At 39.7% G+C, this 23,677-nt stretch overlaps 2 protein-coding genes across 13 annotated transcripts in view; one reads left to right on the top strand and one right to left on the bottom strand.

Moving 5' to 3' along the window:
• The window catches only part of FILIP1L (filamin A interacting protein 1 like), a 304,455-nt gene extending 300,796 nt beyond the window's left edge, over window positions 1-3,659 (bottom strand). For all 3 annotated transcript variants that reach the window (XM_082460321.1, XM_082460323.1, XM_082460322.1), the window contains exon 1: window positions 3,401-3,659. The gene's annotated coding sequence lies outside the window, so the exon portion shown is untranslated. The remainder of the gene's footprint in view (window positions 1-3,400) is intronic.
• Window positions 1-23,677, top strand: part of CMSS1 (cms1 ribosomal small subunit homolog) — a 392,074-nt gene that overhangs the window by 308,049 nt on the left and 60,348 nt on the right. For 2 of the 10 annotated variants that reach the window (XM_082460553.1, XM_082460552.1), the window contains exon 1: window positions 3,666-3,820. The exons of 7 other annotated variants lie outside the window; for them this stretch is intronic. In XM_082460553.1, the coding sequence (XP_082316679.1) occupies window positions 3,766-3,820 (55 nt within the window). In that variant the 5' untranslated portion in view covers window positions 3,666-3,765. Of the gene's footprint in view, window positions 1-3,665; window positions 3,821-23,677 lie in introns of those variants that run through there. One more of the 10 variants, XM_082460547.1, reaches the window with a different exon arrangement.

Below are 23,677 nucleotides of genomic sequence, written 5' to 3'. Positions count from 1 at the left end.
CCAGCAGTTTAAAATTCCATTGGCATTCACATGTAGGTGAGTATACTATTACACTATCCCATTCCCTTCCTAAAAAGAAGAAAAAAGCAGTAGCTTATATCTCTTTTAGAAACTAAACTGATATTTTTGAGGGCCACAGGAAAGAACTGTAGGGTGAGTATGTAGAAGGGAACGGAGGCAGAAAGAGGATAGGGTTTGGGGAGGCCTGAAACTCTCCTATCATCAGTTTCCAGTTGGCTGCCCCCACCTTCAAACAGTAGTCCGAACTGTGAGTGCTTATGTTGAAAACTCAGAATTTTTCTAGTCCTTCATTTGAGAAATTACTTAATGAGACTGTGCATTAGAACATTAGCTGGGCTGGTCCCATAAAGGTCTAAAACTTAGTTTTTCCATCTGCTAAATAGGGAATAATACCTGCCTTTCCTATCACGCCGGGTCACCTTAGGATCAAGTGAGTGACGGATATTCAAATTCTGTAAACAATGTAGGACACCTCCTAGGTGTAAAATGACACTGTTGTTAAGATTGATGCCATTATACAAAGTTTCCTCAACCAAGATGAGAAACACAGTGTTCCGCTCTTTTAGTTGTAGCCTCCGGTCAGACAGATTAGACAGAAACATCTTGAACTTTCGTCAGATTTGAGCCCCAGATAGCTATGAGGCTATAATACAAATTTTGCTCTAATGTCCTCCTTAGGGACTTCTTGTCCGACCCAATTCTGAAGGAGCAAACTATCAGTATGTGAGCCTATTGTCTGACATCTGTATTTAGAACAGAAATGTCAACGTCCCTCAAAGAAGACTCAAGTATTTGCACTAAAATGTATATTCCAATCCAATTATTTGATTATTTGGTCCCTGGAATTGTCCCCCTATCTTGCAGACACTAAATAAACTTTTTTAAGTAGGAAAAAAATGTTTCTGGTCTTTTAATTAGAAATAAAGTTGAAAATACCATGGTAAACAACATGAACAATATAAAGGTTCAAATCACTAATAATCAGCCCCTCCGTGAAGATTTCTACACTCAGAGCATGTAGAAACCACGTTTGCCCCACTCACTGCTGTATGCCCGGTAACCCAGCACGTAGTAGGCACTCTAAGCATTTGTTGAATGAATGAATAAATGAGCAAACTAATTAAGCCCTTTTACTATAGAAGTGTTCTACCTAATTATAATGAAACAAAAAAAAGTTATTCTGTGCTCAGTATGAATGGCTATTAAATGCTGGTGGCCACTAGTTCTGTCCTAAGACAAATAAAAGCAACTAACTTTTTTTTCTTTAAATATTTTTTAATGTAACATACTGAAGAGGCGAGGCATGTATTTCAGTAGTAATGAAAATTTTCCTTTACGTTAAGACAAGGAATAACATGGACTCTATTCTGAAGAATACAGGGCCCTTTACTTTTGTTTTTCCCTATTCCTGGACCTGCCAAACTCTTGGCACATTACAACGTCTGTCTCATACAATAGGCAAATGGATCATCATTTTGAAGCCACAATAAAGTATCTCCATCTCCAATGACAATGCCACTACCTGAGACCAATTCTTGGCTAACAAATTTTTTACTTCAATAACAAAAAAGTTTAAGCAAAAAAGACAACTACATATGAACTTTAACAGAAGCTAAACTCTTTTTTAAAAAATTTTTTGCACTTCTTTGCTTATAATCAATACTTTCCTTCATCGCAGAATTTTTACAGAGTATTTTTGCATTGGTTATCATAAGAACCCAAACTCTACATTGCTTTGGGAAATTACCTGAAAAACTCTTCCAAGAGTAGACCTGTCTTAATTGCCCTACATATTTGTCTTAAAGAAGTAGAAATAGCCCATGAATATTATTGCTGCTATTTTTCAATAGCAAAGAGTTCTTGAAGTGTTTATGCTGATTTTTTTTAATTAATTAATTAATTTATTTTTATTTTTGGCTGTGCTGGGTCTTCGTTTCTGTGGGAGGGCTTTCTCTAGTTGCGGCAAGCAGGGGCCACTCTTCATCGCGGTGTGCGGGCCTCTCACTATCATGGCCTCTCTTGTTGCGGAGCAGAGGCTCCAGACACGCAGGCTCAGTAGTTGTGGCTCACGGGCGTAGTTGCTCCGCGGCATGTGGGATCTTCCCAGACCAGGGCTTGAACCCCTGTCCCCTGCATTGGCAGGCAGATTCTCAACCACTGCACCACCATGGAAGCCCTATGCTGATTTTTAATTAAGTAAAATGTGAGTTTCATAATAGCATCAACTGATAACTGTAGAGATATATTTACCCGGAATATTTGGTTTTGAGGGATAGAAGATTGATATATTGGAACATGTCATCATAGGAAAAGCATTTTTAGCTGTGTCTAGAGGAACATTGCCATAGTTTGGAAGAGTTCTCTCCAGTAGTACGCTACCCCCTGCTCTCCCTTATTACAAACCTAATACACACATGAAACATGGTGAATGTAACTAAGCAGTATTTGTATTGCTTTTCTTGCAGTTCTTCCTGAGACTTGCATAGATATTGAAGATATGTGATCATCAGTTGATATGTGATTGAATATGTCACAAGAAATTTAGCTGAACACGTATCTCTCTTGAATGGGGATCTGTATTCAAAACTATGCATTCACCCTAAACATTGACTAATACTCCCACTGAGCAAGTACAGCGAGCAGAACTTTCTCTGGTATCACATTTGGCAGCAATCTGGCATTATTTCCCATTGACACTGAGATTTGTTGTGCCACAGATATCCAGTCATGTTCTTTGGGGTTATAGGTGTCTTCCAAGACCTTCCAAAACCCTACCTCAAAAATGTGCTTCTGTTTTCTGGCCCTCATTCATCAAATCTTAGCATCAAAGAAATATGAACAAAAGTAAAGAAAAAAGAATACTTCTAGTTGCCATTTTAAGATGCTGGTTTCTTCTGTCTTTCCATGAAAAGAGAATTCCTCCTCTCCCGTCTAGCCTATCCAGTATACTTCTCCATTGTTATCACATTTTTGATGATTTTGAAATTATGTATTAATCATTTACATCAGTTTACAAAATCAAGCTATTAACAAGAAAAGTCATTTGCCCAAACCATTTTTTTAAAATTTTTGACCAGTTGTCTTACTCTAAAGAGGATAACAATTTAAGATTTTATTTTGGTCTTCTTTCATACCTACCAGTTTATCAAAACATACCTACTGTCAGAATAGTTCCTCTATTTTGCAAGCAGCTGTTACTCATATTAGTCTAAAAGTCATCATCCTTCATAAGCCCTTAATCACACCTGAGATTTACTCTATTCCTTTGCATAATGCCCAGAAGCTCCTGCTTCTGGAGAGCAGTGTTGGCAGTTCCTGGATGTTGGATAACACAGAAACATCCCCAAAGCCTCTTCTCAGTAGCAATGGGGACACTTACCTTACCGTGCAGGTGCCTTTGCTTGATCACGCCCAGTGGTCCTCTCTTCTCATCCCCACCAAAATCCAATAGTGGCATCCAGGGACCAACAGCGTTTTCTTCTTTTTTTTTTTGGACACTCTCTCAGTTTTTGTTTTGCGGGCTTCAAAGCCACGGGGAACTTGCTACCAGGGGCCACTGACAGTTCCGCAGAGGAGAGGCAGTGGGGATCCCAACACTGACTGGGCCCAAACACTAAATATAACCCTCCTCCCTCTCCGGGCAGTGTCCTTCATACTCTGAAGACAGGCGACCTTGCAGAATCCCTCACCCCACAGCTTGCCAGTCTCCACGGAAGAAAGGGTCTAACCGTACTGAGCTGCAGGATGAGGCGACCCAAAAGCCAGAAGCCATCTGCCCAGAGCAGACAAGTAGAGGCAGGTATAGGCTCCATGAGTGTGTCTGTGTGTATGTGTTTGTGTGTATGTTTGCATGCCTGTGCCCAGCAGCTGCTCTCCAGATTAGGAGACAGCACTCTTTGGCAGGCAACTCTGAAACCACCCTCTTGGATAATTTCAAATTCATGTGCACATCTTGGCTGAGAGAAGAAACCTCCCAGGCACAACCTGGGTCTCCTTCTCTGCCTTGTCACTGCCCCAGATACACGGTGAACCACAAACAGACAGCAGTGCCAGCATCTTAAGAACAGATGCCCAGGTGGACATTAAACTGCACCTCATTTTGTACCCTGCAACCAAGAACTGATGCAGGCCTCCTTCAAGATTTAGGTAACAAGGGCATGCCCTCTTCTTTGACAGTCATAACCCAAGGCACTGCAGAAATTCGCTATTATTAACGCTGTGTTGAACTTTAACTTGAATGCCTGCCTGTTCCATTCAGTGTCACATGAGACATGAGTGCAAAGTGCTGAGGAAACTTCAGAGCAACATTCAAATGTATGATGGTATTTATTATGATTATTGAACATTTTTGTTTTATATTATTCAGGTGTTAAGAAAAATCTCATTGTTTACTAAAATTTGAAGAATCTAATTTTCTCTAAGTGGTATCAGTTATTCTGATTGGAGGGGGAGGGGGAGGGGCAGGAGGAAGAAGCGTGTTCATTTCTTCAGCAAGTTATGTACTGCCTCACCAGTTAGGTATCAGGTCCTCTACCAGGCAAACGCATCACCAGCCAGGTGCTCAATCTGTGCATTATTTTATTTAATCCTCACAGCATCCCTTTAAGTTAGTCCTGTATTGGTGATCAAATAAGAAAACCAAAGCTCAGAATAATTAAATAACTTCCCTAGAGTCTCATGGATGATGAATATCAGACTTGGAATTCAAACTTGGATCTGAGTCACACCGAAACCTGTGCTCTTTATTTTTAGCTATTATCATTAAATAATTTCAAACTTACAGAAAATATACATGAATAATAAAGAACTCCTTTATACTCTTCACCCAGGTTCTCCAATTTTTAGCATTTTACCACATTTGCTTTCTCCCTCCCTCCTTCCTTTCCCCTCCACCTTTTTTCCTCCAGCCTCCCTCTTCCCAGCCACCGCCTTTTGTTTATATGCGTGTGTGTATATATTTTTCTGAATCGACTTATATGCTTCAGTGTTGTTATCCTAAAAGCAAGTACACTTTTCTGCATAACTGTAGTATTACTATCAAATTCAGCAAATTAATATTGACACAGTATTACTTTCTAATCCATAGTTCCCATTCAACTTTTCACCAAATGTCTCAATAATATCATTTGTCGGGGGAAAATTTGTTTTTTCTTCTGGTCCAGGATTATACGTAGAGCATTTAGTTGTCATGGCTCTCCTTCAGTCTCGAACAGTTCTTCAGTCTTTCCTTGTCTTTTGTGACTTGACATTTTTGAAGGGTACATTTTGTAAAATGTTCCTCACCTTAGGTTGGTGTGGTATTTCCTTATTATGAGACTGAGTTTGTGCATTTTTTGGCAGGAATATCACAGAAGCAATGTTGTATTATTCTTAGTTAATCATATGAGGAGACACATAAAGGGAGTTGGTCCATACCAGCCCCACTTTGTTAAGGTGGTATATGCCAGATTTTTCCACTGTAAAGTTATAGTTTTTCCCTTTGCAATTAATAAATATTTTTCTGGGAAGATAATTTGAGACTATGTAAATATATTGTTCCTAAGTAAACTTTCTACTGTAGGGCAGAGCTTTCCCTTCTCCCCTATTTATTTTTGTATTTATTTATATCAGTATGCAGTTATGGATTCGTATTTTATTCAGAGGCTTATACTCTGTTAATATCATTATTTATTTTGATGCCCAAATGATCCCAGATTTGTCAAGTGGAAGTTCCTCCAGCTGACTCTTGTGTCCTTTTGACAAGTCCTCATCATTTTCTGAGTACTTTCTTACTTTCTGGCACAAGAAAATGTTCCATGTACATCTTGTACTTTCTGTACCCAGCCCTGGAATTATCCACATCTTCAAGGAGACCTGGGTCCATGGTGGAAAATAGTATATGGAAATCAAGATCTGGGCATTGGGTGTGCTCACTGGACAAGGGTGTATTCATTGCCTCTAGGCCCTCTCACCAAAAGAGCTAGGAAATAGACACACACTCACAGCCATATCTGTTGCTCTATCTCTATCAAATACCAGAGAGATCAAATTGATAGCTCCAGTTCTGATCTAACACCATGGAGCATTCTAGCTTTTACCCTTTCCATGTTTGTAACTCCCTCCCCCAACAGTGAGGATAACTTGGTTTCTGTTATCCTCAAGATATTTACTAGTTTGCTCATTGCCTCTGTGTGTAACCAGTCTTCCCACCTTGCCGGCTGCTTCCACCACCTTTACAGTCTTTTAAGCCTCATCAGCCCTACTCCCTCAAGGAGAGGGAAAAGAAATAATGTTTTTTTAATGCAAAGGAAGGTAAAAAGAAGAAGATAAGAATCTCATACTCTTTCTGTACCTCAGGCCATCTGTATCTTCATGGCAAATCATTATGCTACTTCTGCAAAGATGTCATGGAAACCAGTTAAAGTTTATAACGACTGAAGGAAGAGTTCATATATTTATTCACTTAGTTAACTGAGTGCCCACTATGTGTCAGGCACATTAAAAGACAGACATGGTACTTGCCTTTGTGAATATATTATCTAGTGGATTATTTTTATTAAACTTACTACTTGTTAGTAACACTTTGTGGCAGCACTATGTTAAGCACTTTGTGTTACTTTTTTTTTGGCTGTGCTTGGTCTTCGTTGTGGCACCTGGGTTGTTCTTTGTTGCAGCGTGCGGGCTTCTCTAGTTGCAGGCACGTGGGCTTCTCTAGTTGTGGCAAGCGGGCTCCAGAGCATGCGGGCTCAGTAGTTATGGCTCACGGGCTTAGTTGCCCCGCCACATGTGGGATCTTAGGTCCCTGACCAGGGATCGAACCCGCGTCCCCTGTATTGAAAGGTGGATTCGAAACCACTGGACCACCAGGGAAGCCCCATGTTACTAATGTTAATTCACACAACAACCCTATGGGAGAAATTGTATTTTTTCTCCACCTTACAGATAAAGGAACTGACATCTGGAAATACTAGGCAACCTTTCTAACATCATTGAGCTAATTAGTGAGAGATCTGAAATTTGAATTTAGATTGGTCTGACTCCAGAGCCCCAGTTCTAAACACTTGGGCTGTATGAGAACCAATAAAGTAGAATTATCCACTATGATATATTCCAGGAGGAGTCATGATTTACCGAATCTTGACTGCAAACCCTCCTATATTAACTGCTAGCTAAATGTGGCTAGTTAGTACAAGAAATTTGGCTAATCCAAGTTGAGATGTGCTATAATTATGAAATAAACATTGAATTTCAGGGACTTACAACAAAAATAAGGTATCTCATTAATTATTTTTATATTAACTACATATTGAAATATTAATACTTTGGATATATTGAGTTAAATAAAATACATTAAAATTATTTTTACCTTCACAGTAGCCAGAAGGTGGAAACAACTCAAATGTCCAACAACAGATGAGTAGATAAGCAAAATGTAGTATATACCTACAATGGAATATTATTCAACCTTTAAAAAGGAATGGAAATCTGATATATGCTGCAATGTGGATGAACCTTGAAGACAAATGCTAAGTGAAATAAGCCAGTCACAAAAGAATAAATAATGTCTGATTCCACTTGTATAAGGTACCTAGAATAGTGAGATTCATAGAGACAGAAAGTAGAATAAGGTTACCAAGGGCTGGGGGGAGGGAGAATAGGAAGTTATTGTTTCATGGGTATAGAATTTATGTTTGGGGTGATACGAAAATTCTGGAGATGGATAGTGATGATGGTTGCACAACAGTGTGAGTGTATTTACTTAATTCTACTGAATTATACACTCAAAAATGGCTAAGATGATAAGTTTTATGTTATTTATATTTTACCACAATTTTTAAAAATTATTTTTACCATTTATTTTTACTTTTTAATGAGACTACTAGAAAATTTAACATTACATAGGTGCCTTGTATTATATCTCTGTTAGACAGCATTGCTATAGTATTGTATTTATGAATACAGAGAAGTAAATTCCTTATCAAACTTCCCCTTTTCACATGGCATATTGAAGAGATTCTGACATACCACAATGGGCCTAAATCAGACTTCTCACTTTTTGTTCAGTCAGCTTTGAATGGGTTAAAGAACAGCTTTTCGCTTAAAATTATACTAATAATATAGACTTTTGAAATATAAGCAACTGTATGAGATAATAACCATTTGTTGTTTTAATAATTCTTAATTTTCCATTTGCACGGTATCCACTGGACCTCTTTTCCAGAACTAACGTAACTGTCTCTGCTTGTGTATATCCTAAAATATAATTATCATAAATTTCATCATGATTAAACTTTCTTTGGATCCATGGGATTAATATTAGTCTGTCAATTAAATCTCAAAAACTGAGCCCCAAGGACAAGCATTCTCTCCCCTTCCTATAGCCTTCCTGTCACAGGGTCTACTGCAAATGGATATCTGCAGGGGAGGAAAGAGAGGAAAGCTGGGCTGAATCGTAGTTCTGTAGTAGAACAGACAGCTGATGGAATTGTGAGTACGTGTACATAAGCAGAACAGATTCTCTAAAGGGTCATTTTCCACCTACTTACAGGTGACCAAGCAACCAAGTAAAGAAGGAAAATAGGGAAAAAATATTCCTAATCTTCTAGTGGTTATTTTTTCACTGACCCTGAGCTTCAATTTCCTCCTCTGTGAAGGTTTTGCACTGAAAGATATCTTGGTTCTATTTAAGCACTAATATTCTGTGAGTCTGTCAATTGATGACTTGAAAATGATCCAGGTAAACCTAACTCTAAGCCTTTTTGCTCAGCTCTTACTGATAGTTATCATTGCAGATGTCTGCAAGGTTTTGAGAGATATATCAGTATCAGTTCTTAAAAATATAGTGAGGTTGAAACTCATTTAAAACTGTCGTTTTTTGTTTGTTTATTTCTGTGAATTGTGAAAAGAAATACAGGGGTCTCAGTAGCAGAGCTGGATCACAGGATATCACACACAGTGTTCCTGAGCATGCCTCACTTTTTCCTGACTCAGATTCCAGACCCATCCTTCCCACTGTCCTCTCCCCACCCCACGTGGATTATGTTCCTCCTTGGTATTCCCAAGGCACCCAGAGCCTACCTGCACCTTACCCTCAATCCCACTTTAATTGCAACTGCCAACATACTTGTCTCTCCCCCCGGAGACTGGGAGTTCCTAGAGCAGAGTGCACCTTCCAACACTGTAGCCCCAGCCCCAAGCGCACAGTCAGAGCACAATAAATATGTATTGTATGGAGGAAGTGTCACCAACCACTTTGACCAAGTGGACAAAGGAAAGAAGCAACCCTAGAGTAAAGCAACTTTAAAACAGCATCTCAGTGAGCCGGAAGGTCAAGAAAGAAGAAAGCACACATATTCAACCTATCAGTCACTTTTAAATTCCAGGCTTTTAAAATTTTTCCTAACAGACATTTACCAGCAGCAAAATTGACAGATTTAAATTTCACATATTATCCTCTCCTTCATCTTCCCTAAGGGTGGGATTAGTGACTTATATATAAAAATAAGAGGTCTGGATAATATGTATAACTGATTCACTTTGCTGTACACCTGAAACTAACACAACACTGTAAATCACTATACTCCAATAAAAAAATTTTTTTTAAAAGAGGTCTGGTTAAGCCACAAAATAGAAAAGTATCTCCCAGTAAAACAGGTCTGTTTAGGAAAACCTGGTATAATGAGGGGTGACTCTCTCTTCTTTTGAAACCCACCTGTAGGCAATGTTTTGGAATTATACATATTTTAGGGTTTCACATTTTTCTAAAGTGAAAATGATGCTAACAGGTTGACTTTTTATTTATTTATTTTTTAAGATTTTATTTATTTATTTTTGGCTGCATCGGGTCTCAGTTGCAGCATGCGGGATCTTCTTTGAGGCATGCGGGATCTTTCGTTGTGGTGCACGTGCTCTTTGTTGCAGCACGCAACCTTCTCTCTAGTTGTGGCATACGGGTTTTCTCTTCTCTAGTTGTGGCGCACAGGCTCTAGGGCACATGGGCTCTGTAGTTGTGGCGTGCGTGGGCTCTGTAGTTTGCGACACACAGGCTCTGGTTGAGGCACGCAAGCTCAGTAGTTGTGGCACGCAGGCTTAGCTGCCCTGTGGCATGTGGGATCTTAATTCCCTGAGCAGGAATCGAACCCATGTCCCCTGCATTGGAAGGCAGATTCTTTACCACTGGACCACCAGGGAAGTCGCCAGGTTAACTTTTTTAAAAAGATGAGGAAAACATATTTTTGACTTCGGAATCTTGTTGTTAGAAATAATTTGTACTTTTCGGTTTCCAGGCGCTATTTCTTCATATACTTCAAGAATGCCAAAATACCAGGTGACAGCTGTTTTAGCTCTAAGACATTCCTCAAGTCTCCTGTTTTGATGTCATTATGTAATGCTTTTCTCTTGGCATAGCTGTATCATCACTCTGTAGCCGTGTTGGTATATATCACTGCATAGCTCTCTTCACTTTCCCATCTCCATTACTTTTCCAAATGGGTACTAGTTCTCCCAAAACTAGAGAAAAAAGGAGAGAAGGAATAATTCCAGCATCTCAAATTGGACCAATGTTTTCTTCTTGGCTAGAAAGTTCCTTTGTGAACAGGAAAATACATGAGTTAGAAGTATTTCTCCCCTATCAGCCCTTCATCTCTTTAAAATGTTTCATTCTAATCTTGTTTTCCTTTCTAATGACACATCTTATAAAGACATGTTATATCAGCAGAAAGCTTGTTTAATTTTTCAGCTCAAATCTTGCCTTAGTAACTTTTGTCTTTAATAGCCTAAAGGACAGGTATACAAGTATAAGCACACAATTTTCAGTTCACTTCAACAGATATTTACTGAGTGCCCACAACGTACCATGCAAAACTCAGAATCTAGTAGGAGAGGCACACATCAAAATTCTAATTGTAATGCTCTGTGCATTATAACATAGGGCTAAACATAGTGCTGTCTGAGTCTAAGTGAACTGCAGGGCAGAGAGGTTGCATGGGGTGGAGGTGGGCGTGGAAATAGTTGAACTGGATGCCTTGGGGGAGGAGGAGTAGTTTTCTGCCAGGGGAAGGGTAAGAAGGAGGGCATTCTCATCAGAGGGCACCATGTGAGCACAGGCACGCTGGCATGAGAGCACATGATGGGCTCAGCAGTGGCAAGCTGCTCCCATGCCCGAAGGACAGGGGTATGGTGTCCAGCTTTGTCTTAGGTAAAGTGGAATTTTTATTTGGGTCCAAAAATGTTAAGAGCCTTGATGCTTTGATGCCAGATGTTATAACTGTATTCCATAGACAGTGGGGAGCCACCAGAGGCATTTTAGCAGAAAAATTATAGTCAGGGAGGTATAGTGGGAAACCTTCAGGATTTGGAACCAGAAGACCTCTTTGTGGGACTCTGGTATGTTTCTCCTGAAAAGAAACTCAGTGCTCATCTAACTTTAGCCTCATGTTTTATTCATGAAAATTGTGTAACTCAGGTTTAAATTTCACACCACCAGGTGCCCTCTACTTGACATAAAGCCTTAAGGAAGCCACTATATCCCAGATTCCCCAAAGTCATCCCTGGGTTTAAGCAAGGCTATCCCTGTGACCTGAGGGGGCTACTAGTGTCACCTCTATGCACTTTACTGATGAAGGATGCTAGGACCTCTGTGGGGTGGGGATGAGGAATGGGTGAGTCTGCCCCAGCATGGGGACCAGCAGCATACATTACAACCTTACAAATGCAAGGGGGTATTTCAACCCTGCAGGGAGAATCTGGGTAGGGGGCTACAGCGTGATTCCAAGTGAGCTGCCTGAGTTGGGGCCAGAACCCAAGCAGCAGTTAGGGAATGTGGAGCAGGAGACATGGAAAGACAAGAATTATACAAGGAAGCTGAACCCCATCCAAATAAACTAGGTGCTGAGCAGCTGTAGTCCTAGCAGAAAAATTAAATACACTGAGGAAACCAAGGAGAAAGATTGATCCTAAGGGCTGAGCAAGTCAGGAGGTGATCAGAGAAAGGCTGCTCTGCATCCAGTAAACCAGTAGCCAGGGCCCACTCCGGGCCCTCCAGAGAGCATCCCTAGGCAGGAAGATGGCTCTAGGCCTCCCTTTCTGGTGTGGCCAGACCAGTCATGGTTCTTACGGGCCAAAGAACCAGACAGAACACAGTCTGAAGACTCCAGATCTTAATTTTTAGCCACTGGGCAGGGTTGGGGAGGAAGGCCTGGTACCCAGGGTACTTCTGAGTTTCCATGCAACTCCATTGTTCGGCATCCTAAGCCAGAGCCAAATGGCAGGGTCACAAGGATGTTCCACTCGGACCAGCTTCACAATAGCTTTCCAGGAATACATCGTTTAATCTCCATTCTTAGTGTTCTGGTGCTTGACTTTAAGGTTCTTTTGTAATTTTTCTTAAGAAACACTGTGCTGCATACATAATAGCAGCTCTGCTTTCAACCACAAATATCTTTAAATGAGAAAGGGCTAATCCTCCCTTATTTAAAATGTATTATATGCCAAACCTGGTGTTATAAAGCAATCATTTTGAAACTTTCTAATTGTAGCCATAAGTTAGGTCTCCATTCTTTTAGCCTCTTAAGTTCAGTCAGGGTGGTCCTGGTTAAAATGAATACATGAAAAACCTCAAAGAGAAATCCAAGATTTACAGTAGTATAATAGTATTTATGGTAGCAAAAACATAAAATAAAAAGCTGACCCACTTCTATTGTTTTTTTTTTTTACTCTTTGCAATTATATTCACTTTATTCATCCATCCAACAATTATTTATTGCCTTTCTGCTGTGTCCAGAGACTATCGTGAACACTGAAGATATGACCAAAAAACAGATGTTGTTGGCTCCTGCCATCTTGGAATTTTAAATCTATGGGAGGGATCAAATAAATTAAAAGTTAACAAATCAGTTAATTATAACTTGTGATATAGCTATGGTAGGAAGTAAGAGAAAATCATGGCAGAGAATGGAGAGGGAGGGGAGGGCCCACTTTGGATGTCAGAGGAGACCTCTGAAGAGGTGACATTTAAGCTGGACCTGAGTATTGTGAAGGAGCTAGACCAGGAGGAGCAGTCCAGGTATGAGAACAATAAACATAAATGCTCTGAGGCAAGAAGCGGGGTGGCATATTCTAGGAACTGCAGGAGGTCAGTGTGGCTGGGGTATAGTGGGCCAAGGAGGAGAACAGGGGAGGCTGAAGGGGTAAGTGGAGGCCCAGTCATGGCAGGGCCTTTGGTTTGTGGTAGGGAGTACGGGTGTAATTCTAAGTATAAAAGCAAACTGCTATAGAGTTTTAACCTGGAAGTTTATATAGTTTATATAGTTTATTTACATTTTTAAAAGATCTTTCTGGCATTCATGTAGAGAATGGAAGGAGTCAAAGTGCTTAGTGGGGGATCAAGCAAGGTACTGCTGGGTCATGCTCTGGGGTTTTCCTGAGGGTGGTGACCTGAGAATTCATGATCAATCTGTCATAGCTTTTCTCCACGCTGCTTTTCCTCCAAATTCCCAAGCTGTTTCTCTCTTTGCCTACTGGTTAATAGAAGAAAAGTTGCCAGAAGCACTGTCTTTTAGGTGAGCCAAACAGTCAGGTGAGCTACTCATGTAGGGTCCTGGCCCTAATACTTTTTACAGGAATCCTACATGTCATTTTCACTTTGCAAGTTGGTTAAATTCATGCCAACTTTCCACGTTCTTCAGCTTTGTTCCTGGTATGCAGAAAGTATTCAGTAAATGTTTGTTAAATTGATCTGACTTGGATTCCCAGTGGTGTGAGTAGAGAGGGAGAATTAGAAAGGCCGATGGGGTCCTCTTTGCTTCCTCTCTGGAGATGGTATGCATCAGTGGGTTGCTGTGGCTCTTAAAGAGTTAGTATTTTCAGTCTACGGTGGATATAATTCAGGGCAAATAAAATGACTCTCCTCTAGAATAAAAGATGCTGTGTACATGCAAAAAGTTTTTTAAGAGCATCTGGTTACAGTTTAATATGGCTGAAAAAATCGCTATTTTTTTCATGTTTCAGTTACCCGAATATGGCTAAAACGTGTGCTTTGGATATTTTCCAGAATAAAAACTCTTGAGGTGAGAGAAATTTCAGCCCCAACAATAACTTGAGAATTGGGAGTTGGAATAGTAACTGTTTTTTCAACTGTCTTTACTCTGTCACCAACACTATGATGATTTGATTACATGAGACAAGTCTGGTTTCTGGCCATTAAACTGCACACTTCAGCTATAGGCATCAGTCTTTCCCTTCTTTTCTTTCACCATGTGTCGATTTTGGGGCAGAAATAAGGACGATGGGAGAAAGCAAGAGGTTGGGGAGGTCACACCTTCCCATCGGCCCCCAGGTCACACAGCTGGTGACCCTGACCCTCTCAGCAGCCTTGTGATTCAGGGCCAGCAGCAAACCAGTCATGGGGTAGATGCCTCCCCATCCTCACAGTCCTCAGCACCCAGCTTTGTTATTCAGGTGGCATTAGCTTGTTTGAACATCAAGGACATCCCATAAGGGGAAAAATGTCCCCAAATGGCAAAGGACCACCTGGGAGCTGTGTGGGAAGGGAGGGGACAGCACTCCTCAGCGAGGTCATAGACATAAAGCTCTTGGTGCGGTGCCTGGCACAGAGCAGTCACTCACCGTAGGGTGATAGCATCTGCTGACGCGGTTATTTCTATTACTGGTGAGTCTCACGTGGGAGGTCCCAGCTTACAGATCCAGTGTCTGCTGTTCGGCAGCCCCACCAACCCCTCGGGCACTGCTTGACACCTCATTTAAGTGAGGGCTGTTGTCCTCATTTATTCCCTGTATTTTAGTGATTCCTGTTCATGGTACTCTCATTCATCCAACATTTCCATATGGCAAGTGGCATTCCTTCTTATTGCCACTCTGAATGTCTTTATTGGGGGGATATAGGTCTTCAGAAGTCCAAAGACGCATACCTACACCATTCCAGCCCCTCCATTCCTGCCTGGCTTCCTCCTCTTTCCCATACAAAAGGTGGTTTTGTTACCATCTCACCTCCAGGTTCTCATGACAGAGCTGACTCAGCTTCTTCAGGCATCTTATGCACTTTGCTAAAGAGCTCCGTGATCTCAAATGCCTCATTTTGCTGGAAAGGGGGGAGCATGACACATCTGACCTCTCACTCAGAATGGGAGGGAAATTGTCTCAGTTGGGGACCTGGGATACGTGTCTGCTTGTAAAAGAAAGGGGTGGCTATTTCTCTGGCTGGCTACTCCCTTCCCTCTGCCCCCAAGCCCACACTTGGAAGTCATGGCTGGGCATCTCGCTCAATGAAATAAATATTGGATCACGTAGTTAGCAGGCAGAATTATGTATGGGCTGTAACCCGATTCTAATTGTTGACCTCAGAGAATTAATTTCATATGACATAGCACCTTAGCTGTAGGCCGGCTTAGAAGTTTCCACTCATTTTTGCCTTTCAGCCAGATTGCTTTTTCTGTTTCTGGGCTTGTCGTGTCGATGAGTCAGGTAGCCCCAGATTCTTCCTGTGGATGAAAGGGGCATTCCTGACTTGGATGTATTTTCTGCATATATAAATTATAAAAAGGAAAAACTCTGTGCTCATTCCTTGGCATAAAAGTAAGGGAAACTGGAGGGTTGAGTGAAGAAAGTATAAAATAGCCAACATAAATAAACCCTGGCCCTGGGGCCTGAAGGCAGCAAGATGTACAACATAGAAAGTGGCACTCCGGAATAGTCATCATTAGAAACATAAGATGTAAAAAGGTTGTGTAATATTTGCCACCAACTCCTAATCATGAAGTTAAAACAATTTACAAAATAAGATGAAATATCTCCATGAAGACCTATTTATTCCTGTAGCATGGTAGGTGGGTTTTTGTCTCCCCTGTAGCAAATGCGGAAATAGTTACCGTGCCTGTCTCCCTTGGTCCTGAAACTGTTTCAACAACTAATGAGTTCACTGGGTCTCATCCGCTTTGGTTTCTGTAAATGGAATTTGCTACAGGAGTTCAGAGAGATGGTCTACTTTTCATGTTCTTTAAAACATGACATGGTAGTTTCTCTTGTGTAAAAACCAGAATTACCTTTTAGGCCTAGTTCAAAGCCGTTAAGTTATCAAAGGAAGTTGCTGTGCATTTTGACTTGTGTTGTAATTATTAAGAACCCAAAATCATTCTTCTCCTGAGGAATTGATTGTTTTGTTGTTGTTGCTATTATTGTTTTTAGCCAGTGGCCACTCTGAATAGTGATAAGGTTTCCTTTTTTCACATTGGCAACTAGAAACTTGGAGTCCAATTTGTGCCCCATCAATAGCAAATATATAGGTCATTATAACATCTTTAGTGTAACCCTTGGATTGATTTCAGTTCTAATTCTTATTTTTCTTTCATATTCACTCCCACTTTTAATTTATACTATCTTTTTTGTGTGTGTGTCACCTTGTAAGCTGCCTTAAATCCTTTCTAGAATAAGATGGCCCATAGTTAACTCTAACAGCTGGATATTTTTTAAAACTGAAGGAATGAAGTTGGGCAGAAAGGGAGCGAGAGAAATAAGGAAAAAAAACAGGCAGGAGGGCAAACTATGCAAGTGTCAACAATTTAACCTCCCTAAGCCTCAGTTTCCTCATCTGGCCTCCAGCATTTTAGGGGGGCTCAAAATCATTTTTAGATAATGAATGTGAATACACTTGATAGGTTACAGAGCTCTGCGCCGCTTTGTTGTGATTATTTTAAATCCATTATCAATTAAGGCAACTCTCCAATGCCAGTGCCAAGCCCTTTGCTCAATCTTCATCTCTGTTCAACAGATGGAACTTCCTAGGAAGTGTCTGTCCTGAGATCAGGGCCTGGGTTCTTCTGAGAGCCTTCTTGTGGTCCCCTCTAGCAGAGAACCATAATCCTTAGAGCACCGCAGAGGCAATGTCCTCTTTTCAAGGATGTCTGTAAAACCTCCAGGCCTGACAGAGTTCCATACCTCAGGTGGTCCAGGGGCCAGGAAATCTGGATCATCACCAAGACCTGGAAACTAGCTGATCAGCAAATCCACTTACCTCAGGATCTCAGGCAGCTGTACAAAATTCCCCAGTACCAGCCCCTCCACTCCATACATGTTCACATTTAGATTTGGGGATCCCAAGGGTATACCATCTCCCAGTTAGATACTTATAGAACGATCACCTAGTTGCTGACCCAATCCCAAAATTAGAACCTCTTGGCAAGGGGAGTAATTGTAGAATGGGGATGGGGCGGGCATGGAGACAGCCTTTGATGATCACTGCTTAGCCATCATTACAAATGATATTAAAAATTGTTCTCAAGGGAATTGAGGCAAGAAAAAAAGACTGAGAACCACAATTCAACTGATCCATTCTTGTCAGAGCCCAGTTATCTCTTTAAAGCAGATTCTGGACAGGCAAAAGCTTCCATTAGGTCCCGTCAGCATCATAATCAAGGCCAGACTCCTCAGCATGGCAAATAGGAGGCAGCACACTGTTGAGGATGAGAGTGAAAGCCTGAGCTATCTGTGTGGGAATGCTTAATGGGCAAGGGACCTGGGTGAGGCCCTGCACCTTGCAAGCCCCAGTTCTGAAAAATGGAGATGGTTGTGATTAAATTCAACTGTCCACATAAAGTCCTTAGCACTGGTGCACTGGAGGGTGGGGGAGGGAAGGGGGTGATCTTTACAGTCTGGGCCCAGCCCTTCTTTACAGCTTCATTTCCCCTGTGTGCACCTCACCCAGAAGGACATGCCCCAGCCCTCTCACATCCATGACTTTGCACATGTTGTTCTGGAAACCCATTCCTTTCCTGGTCTTTGCATTGAACGCCTACTCTTTCTTCAGCATCCCAATGAGATTCACTTCTTTCTGAATGCCTTCCCTGGTAACAGACCCTCACCCCAACAGAATGCAGAGCTCTGACCTCCTTGTCCCCCTACTGCTGCATACTCTGCACTTGCATTTTAATTATGTTTGTCATGAGATTTATTATTGGATATTATGTCTATTTCATTAAGAAATCAAAAGAAATTCTAATTTAACTTAAAAAGAAAATGGTAGCATATGGTAGAGAGGTTAATGTTTTTTTTACAACTTTAAACACAATTAGAAATTCTGTGTTGTGAAAGACAAGCCAAGATAGCTTAAATGCATATTATTTATTGAAGTATATAATTTACATGTATTGAGGTACTCAAATCTTAAGTTCGATCAGTTTTGACCTAGAGCATTTCAATCACACCTGAAAGTTCCCTGAGTTCCCTTCCCAGTCAATCCCTACCCCACCCTCACCCTCCCATACAGAAGCCACCACTGATCTGATTTCTGTCGTCCTATGTTAATGTTGCCTACTCTAGATTTCATATGAATGGAATCATACAGGCTGTGTTTCGTTGTATCCTGCTGCTTTCACTCAGCTTTCCGTCGTGCTTCTGAGACTCATCCATATTGTTGCATTTATCAGCGGTCCATTCCTTTCATTGCTCAGTGGTGTTCTGTCATATGAATATACCAGAGTTTATTTATCTGTTCTCCTGTTGTTGGGCATCATCACATTGTTTTTCATTTTATTTTTTAAATTGTTGTACAGTAAAATTATCCTTTTTTTTCTTTTGACATACAGGTCTATGAATTTTAACACACTTACAGATGTGTATGACCACTACCACAATCAATATGCAAACAGTCCTGTCACCTTAGAAAATTCCCTAGTGTGCCCTTTATAGTCCCACCCTCCCCCCACCCCAAGTCCCTGACCACTTTATGTCTGTTCTCTATCACTATAGCATCACATTGCATTTTAATTGCTTATACACATGTCTGTTGTTCTCACTATATTGTCAGCTTTTCAGAGTAAGGATCGTATCTTATTCATCTTGCCTCCTCTGTGCTTGCCACAGTACCTGGTACATAGTAGGTGCTCATTAAATATTTGAAGGATGAATGAATTAATGTCCATGTAGCCACATAATGAATCCTCTCATAATTCTTAAGAGGCAGGAGAATATAGAAAACTGAAGAAAATCAACATTGACTGAGTTTCTTTTTAAGAAAATCTTAGGTCCTTTTTTCACAGCAATAATGATTTTATAATTTTACAAAATTCTAAAGAGTGCTGCCTGGTAATTGCCACTTGAGAGAATACGTTGAGTCACACAAAATGAGTAATCTCCCATAAAAGGAGTTCAGCAAATGTTTAATTATACTAAAAATATTATTACTGGTTAAGTTTAAACATGGAAATTAAAAGGAAAAAGTTAAAACATGCTTCTTTGTCTATTACCTATTCTAAAGATATTCCAGAAGTCTAAGATTCTTCCCTAGAGTCTTTAATATATTTTCCAGGTATTCTTAGGTCTATAAGTATTCTCTAACTGTTTTTAGAGAAACTCAATATTCACACTGTTACTTGTGACTCAAGTTTTGGTTTCCATCTTTTCCCCTAAACTAGTGTCATCTTTATCTAAAATTTATTTTACTAAAGTCATTATTATTGCAAGTGATATTTGGTTCTTGAAGCTAGTGTCTTCCCTAGAGCATATTCAGTTCTTTCCAGCTTCAACTTTACTTTTCTTTCTTTCCCTTCAGTGTTTATTGGGGTTTCCTTTTTCATTAATCACAATGCTGAAATGACTCTGTATATATCCTTCTTAGCCTATTAATTTCACCCACCAGGACATTATCTCTTACAAACTGAGCCTTTGCCAGCTCCATGTCACATTTCTTTAAGCAAATAAATTTTTTCCATATGCTTAGCATATACCTCTGAGCCCTGTAGCCTATTCCCCTTTTTAAAACAGAAATGGGGAAACAGCTGTTTCTCAATTCCTATAAAATGCGTCCTGTTTTATAGATCATGCTGGACAGCTCTATTTTGATGTCTGCAATATTACTTGGTCCTTGAAATTGTGAATTTCCTGGACCTGAATTTCCTTTTCACATTTGGGAAAGAAAGATTAATTCTACTAGGCATTTCAGTGTTTTATACAGGCCATGAGGTCTTCTCTATAGTTTGTTTTGGGAGCTACTGAAGGGGTCATATGGAAGAAATGCCTTCTTCCTTACAGCACAACAAAGTTTTTAACTGTTAAGATTGATATTATATGCTCAACTCATTCAGTGTTTCTGCAAATGTTGATTTAATATATCTGCAAGATTCTATGCTACATGCAGAACATGCAAGGGTGGAAGGACACCAGGCTGTCAGGTAGCCCACAGTCCAGAAGGGAGGACAGATGCAGTGTGATGAGTAGTCTAATCCAGGGATACCTGAGCTGTAACAACTACCTAGAGGAAGAGCTGGAAAACTATGGTGCATTTTCTGACTGCCTATTTTTGTGTACAAAGTTTTGTTGTAACATAACCATGCCCGCTCATTTACATATTTTCAGTGAATGCTTTCATGATTCAATGTGTAGTTGTGACAGAGATTGTAGGGTGCACAAGCCTAAAGTATTATTTATCTGGTCCTCTAATAAAAATTTTGCCAACTCCTGGCTTAAAAGAAGGAACACTAGGAAAGTGTATGGTCACCAAAGAAAAGGGTAAGTGGAGGACACCTCGGAGAATGCCAGCATTTTACAGGATAGGTAGAAGAAGAGAGTGCATGAAGTGATGGGTTGAGAACCATAGTATGCCAGAACACAAAGGAGGAGAGCGTATCAAAAAGTTGAGGGTCATCAGTGTCAAGTGCCCCAAGGCAGTCAGGTAAGATGATGGTTATAATGAACATTTCCTGAGAATTTACTTATGTGGTAGACAGTGTGCTAAGCAATTTACATTTATTATGTCAAGACTCCATGTAATACCCCTATAAGGCTGGCACTATTAATATTCCCATTTTATAGATGAAGAAATTAAGGCACAGAAAGACCAAGTAACTTTGCCAAGGTCACACAGCATTAAATGGCAGAGGTATTATTCTAATCCAGGCAGCCTGATTCTAGAGAGCCTGTAATTTTAATCTCTGTCCCAATTGACAATTAAGGAATCATTGATGTCCTTAGAAGAGTAATTTCAGAGACATGATGGAAGTGGAAGATAGCTTCAAATAACTAACTGATAATAATGTTTGCCATGAGCTGTGCATTGTTCTAAGAGTTTTACACTAACTCACTTAACCTCTTAACAACCTCATTTTACATATAAGGAAATCATGGCACAGAAAGGTGAATTAACTTACCCAAAGCCAAACAGTTATTAAGTGACAAAGGTGTGATGTGAGATTCTGGAGAGAAACAGCTTAACTTCTATCCCTGCATCCTTACTGACCTCCATCCATCCCTGGCCCTTTCTACCTCTCTCAGAGATGTTGGCCTGAATCTGGCATTCCTTCTTTTGTTACTCCCTGCACCCCAATGTGATAGCCATTTAGAAAATAAAAAAGGAAGTTCAGTATGTTTTTTAAAATAAATGATGGTATGGTACCCGTAGAAGACTCACAGGCAGATCAATGGAACCAGACCCGAGCATATGTATGATTTGTGTTTTGATTAAATGAAAGTGCTATAATAAGATAATGTGGGAGAAAAGAATCCTTCAGCAAGATGTTAGGACAACTGATTAAATATTTGAAAAGATAATAAAGTTAGAGCTTTACTTTATACCGTACAACAAAATCTACTCTATAGGATTTAAGTTAAATGTTTTTGAAAAAAAAGGTGAAAAAAATTTTTGAACTAGATAAAAGTATCTACTTAAGAGTAGGGTGAACTTTGCAAAGCATAATTGCAATGAAAAAGTGATATATTTGATCTCATTACAATTTAAAACATCTCTAGGTCAAAAATAATTTTAAAAATTAAAAGATAAAACAACTTCTTAAATTAACCTTAACATTAAAAGATTTATACAAATTGGTAAGAAAACATTAAAACCCTTCTTGACAAATAAACAAAGGTTAAGACATTCTATTCATATAAGAAATACACAAGCTAATAAAAACTAAAATATTTACTCTTGGTCATATCAAATGAATGCAAATTAAAATGCAGTATCATTTTTACCTCTTAGCAATGTTTAAAAATTCAGTATTTTCTGTAGTGTGATGAAACAGTTGTTTTTATACATGTTGATGACTTTAAAATTGACCCCAAACCATCTGAAAAACAGTTTAGAAGTTGTTAAAACCCTTAAAAAACACACATACCTTCTTACAACGTAATTTCTCTTCTAGAATTCTGTTCTAATCAGAAATGCATGAAATTTATAAAGCTGTCTATGACAATAAATATACAAAGGCAACTTTTAGAAGTAATCTAAGTAATGGTAGAAGAACAAATTAAATATAGTGTAGGCAAACACCAGTTTGTCACATAGCCATTAAAAATGTTTTTCAAGACTACTGACATGGGAAAATACTCATAATATAATATTAAAAGATAAAGTATTTGTATATTGTATGTAATTCCAGATATGTATGCGTATATACACATACATATACTCATATACACAGAGAGACAGAACAAAAGGTAGAAGTAACTGTATCAAAATTATAAGAATATATCTCTTATTATAGTGGGACCATCTTTTTATGGTCGTGCCAAATTTTTGTTTCAGTCTCTTATTTATTTACCCCTTTAGACTGTTAGATCTCAGCTTTATCCCACTCTATCATGTAAGACCTCAGAGTTACAGTTCTTGAAGATCATTCCAAACACAAACCCCTCTCTGTATATTTCCTATGTAGCTGGTAATTAGTTGATTGGTTAATATCCTTAAGCCTAGTTTAACAGCAGGAAACTTTAAGGATAAAGCAATAAAGTACCTTTTCCTAAGCTACACAAAAAGGCAGTTAAGGTCTGGGTTTTCCATTGACAAGCTGGGCAAGAAAGTTAAGCATTCTGAAGCAGGGCATGTGAACATTACACCCACCTTTAACAATTCACAGGATGCACATTAAAGGCATACATTAAGTAATATAATAGGTAGTTGAAGTCTCTGTGAAGGCTATAGGGCAGTCACAACAGAAACAGTGTGCTTTTCCATTGTAACATTTCTCTTCCTTGGGCTCACACTTTATAACAAGAGTGAGTGGGGAGCAGGTCTAACTGCAGCCTCCTAGGCCTTTTCCTTATGAAATTTCTGTTCAGGGGACATGACGTAACTCACATACTCATATAACGGGCCATGTTCACCTATATTTTTTTAAATGTTACCCTATACCTCTGTACTTCAACATTTCACCTCACTCTGGAAATTTTGACTTGTCCAGGGTATACAGCATTCTTAATAGAAATTGGCCTGAACCAGAAAAATCATAAATCATAGAAGTCTGACTTCATCATTCCACAAATGGGAAGACTGTGGCATAAAGTAAATGATCTGCCCAAGATCACAAAAGTTGGAACTGGAATCTAAGACTTCTAGGACTTCCTTTGTCACTCCTCTATACTGGCACTTCCCAAAAGGTGTGCACAGAGTGCTGTTCTGGGAGCTGTTAACAGTTGTGCTGCAAAGAGCAGAGTTCAGGGGTCAGATAAACCTGAGGGTGATCTCATTTCCATTCTCACACTTGGACAGTAGTAATGCATATTAATGTATTAAAGGATCCCTGCAATAAGACAGATACTAAATCAGATGGGATGTGGGAATGACAAGCATAAACCAGGACTAGCCTAGGCAAACCAGGATATATTTTCTCCCCAGCTAAAATATAGGATGGATACAGGGGTGGTGGGGGAGAGTTCCTAACAGATATCTGGA

Source organism: Balaenoptera physalus (assembly GCF_965194825.1).
Source record: "Balaenoptera physalus genome assembly, chromosome: 4".
In the NCBI taxonomy this organism is placed as follows: domain Eukaryota; kingdom Metazoa; phylum Chordata; class Mammalia; order Artiodactyla; family Balaenopteridae; genus Balaenoptera; species Balaenoptera physalus.
This window is presented reverse-complemented; position numbering and strand designations above follow the sequence as displayed.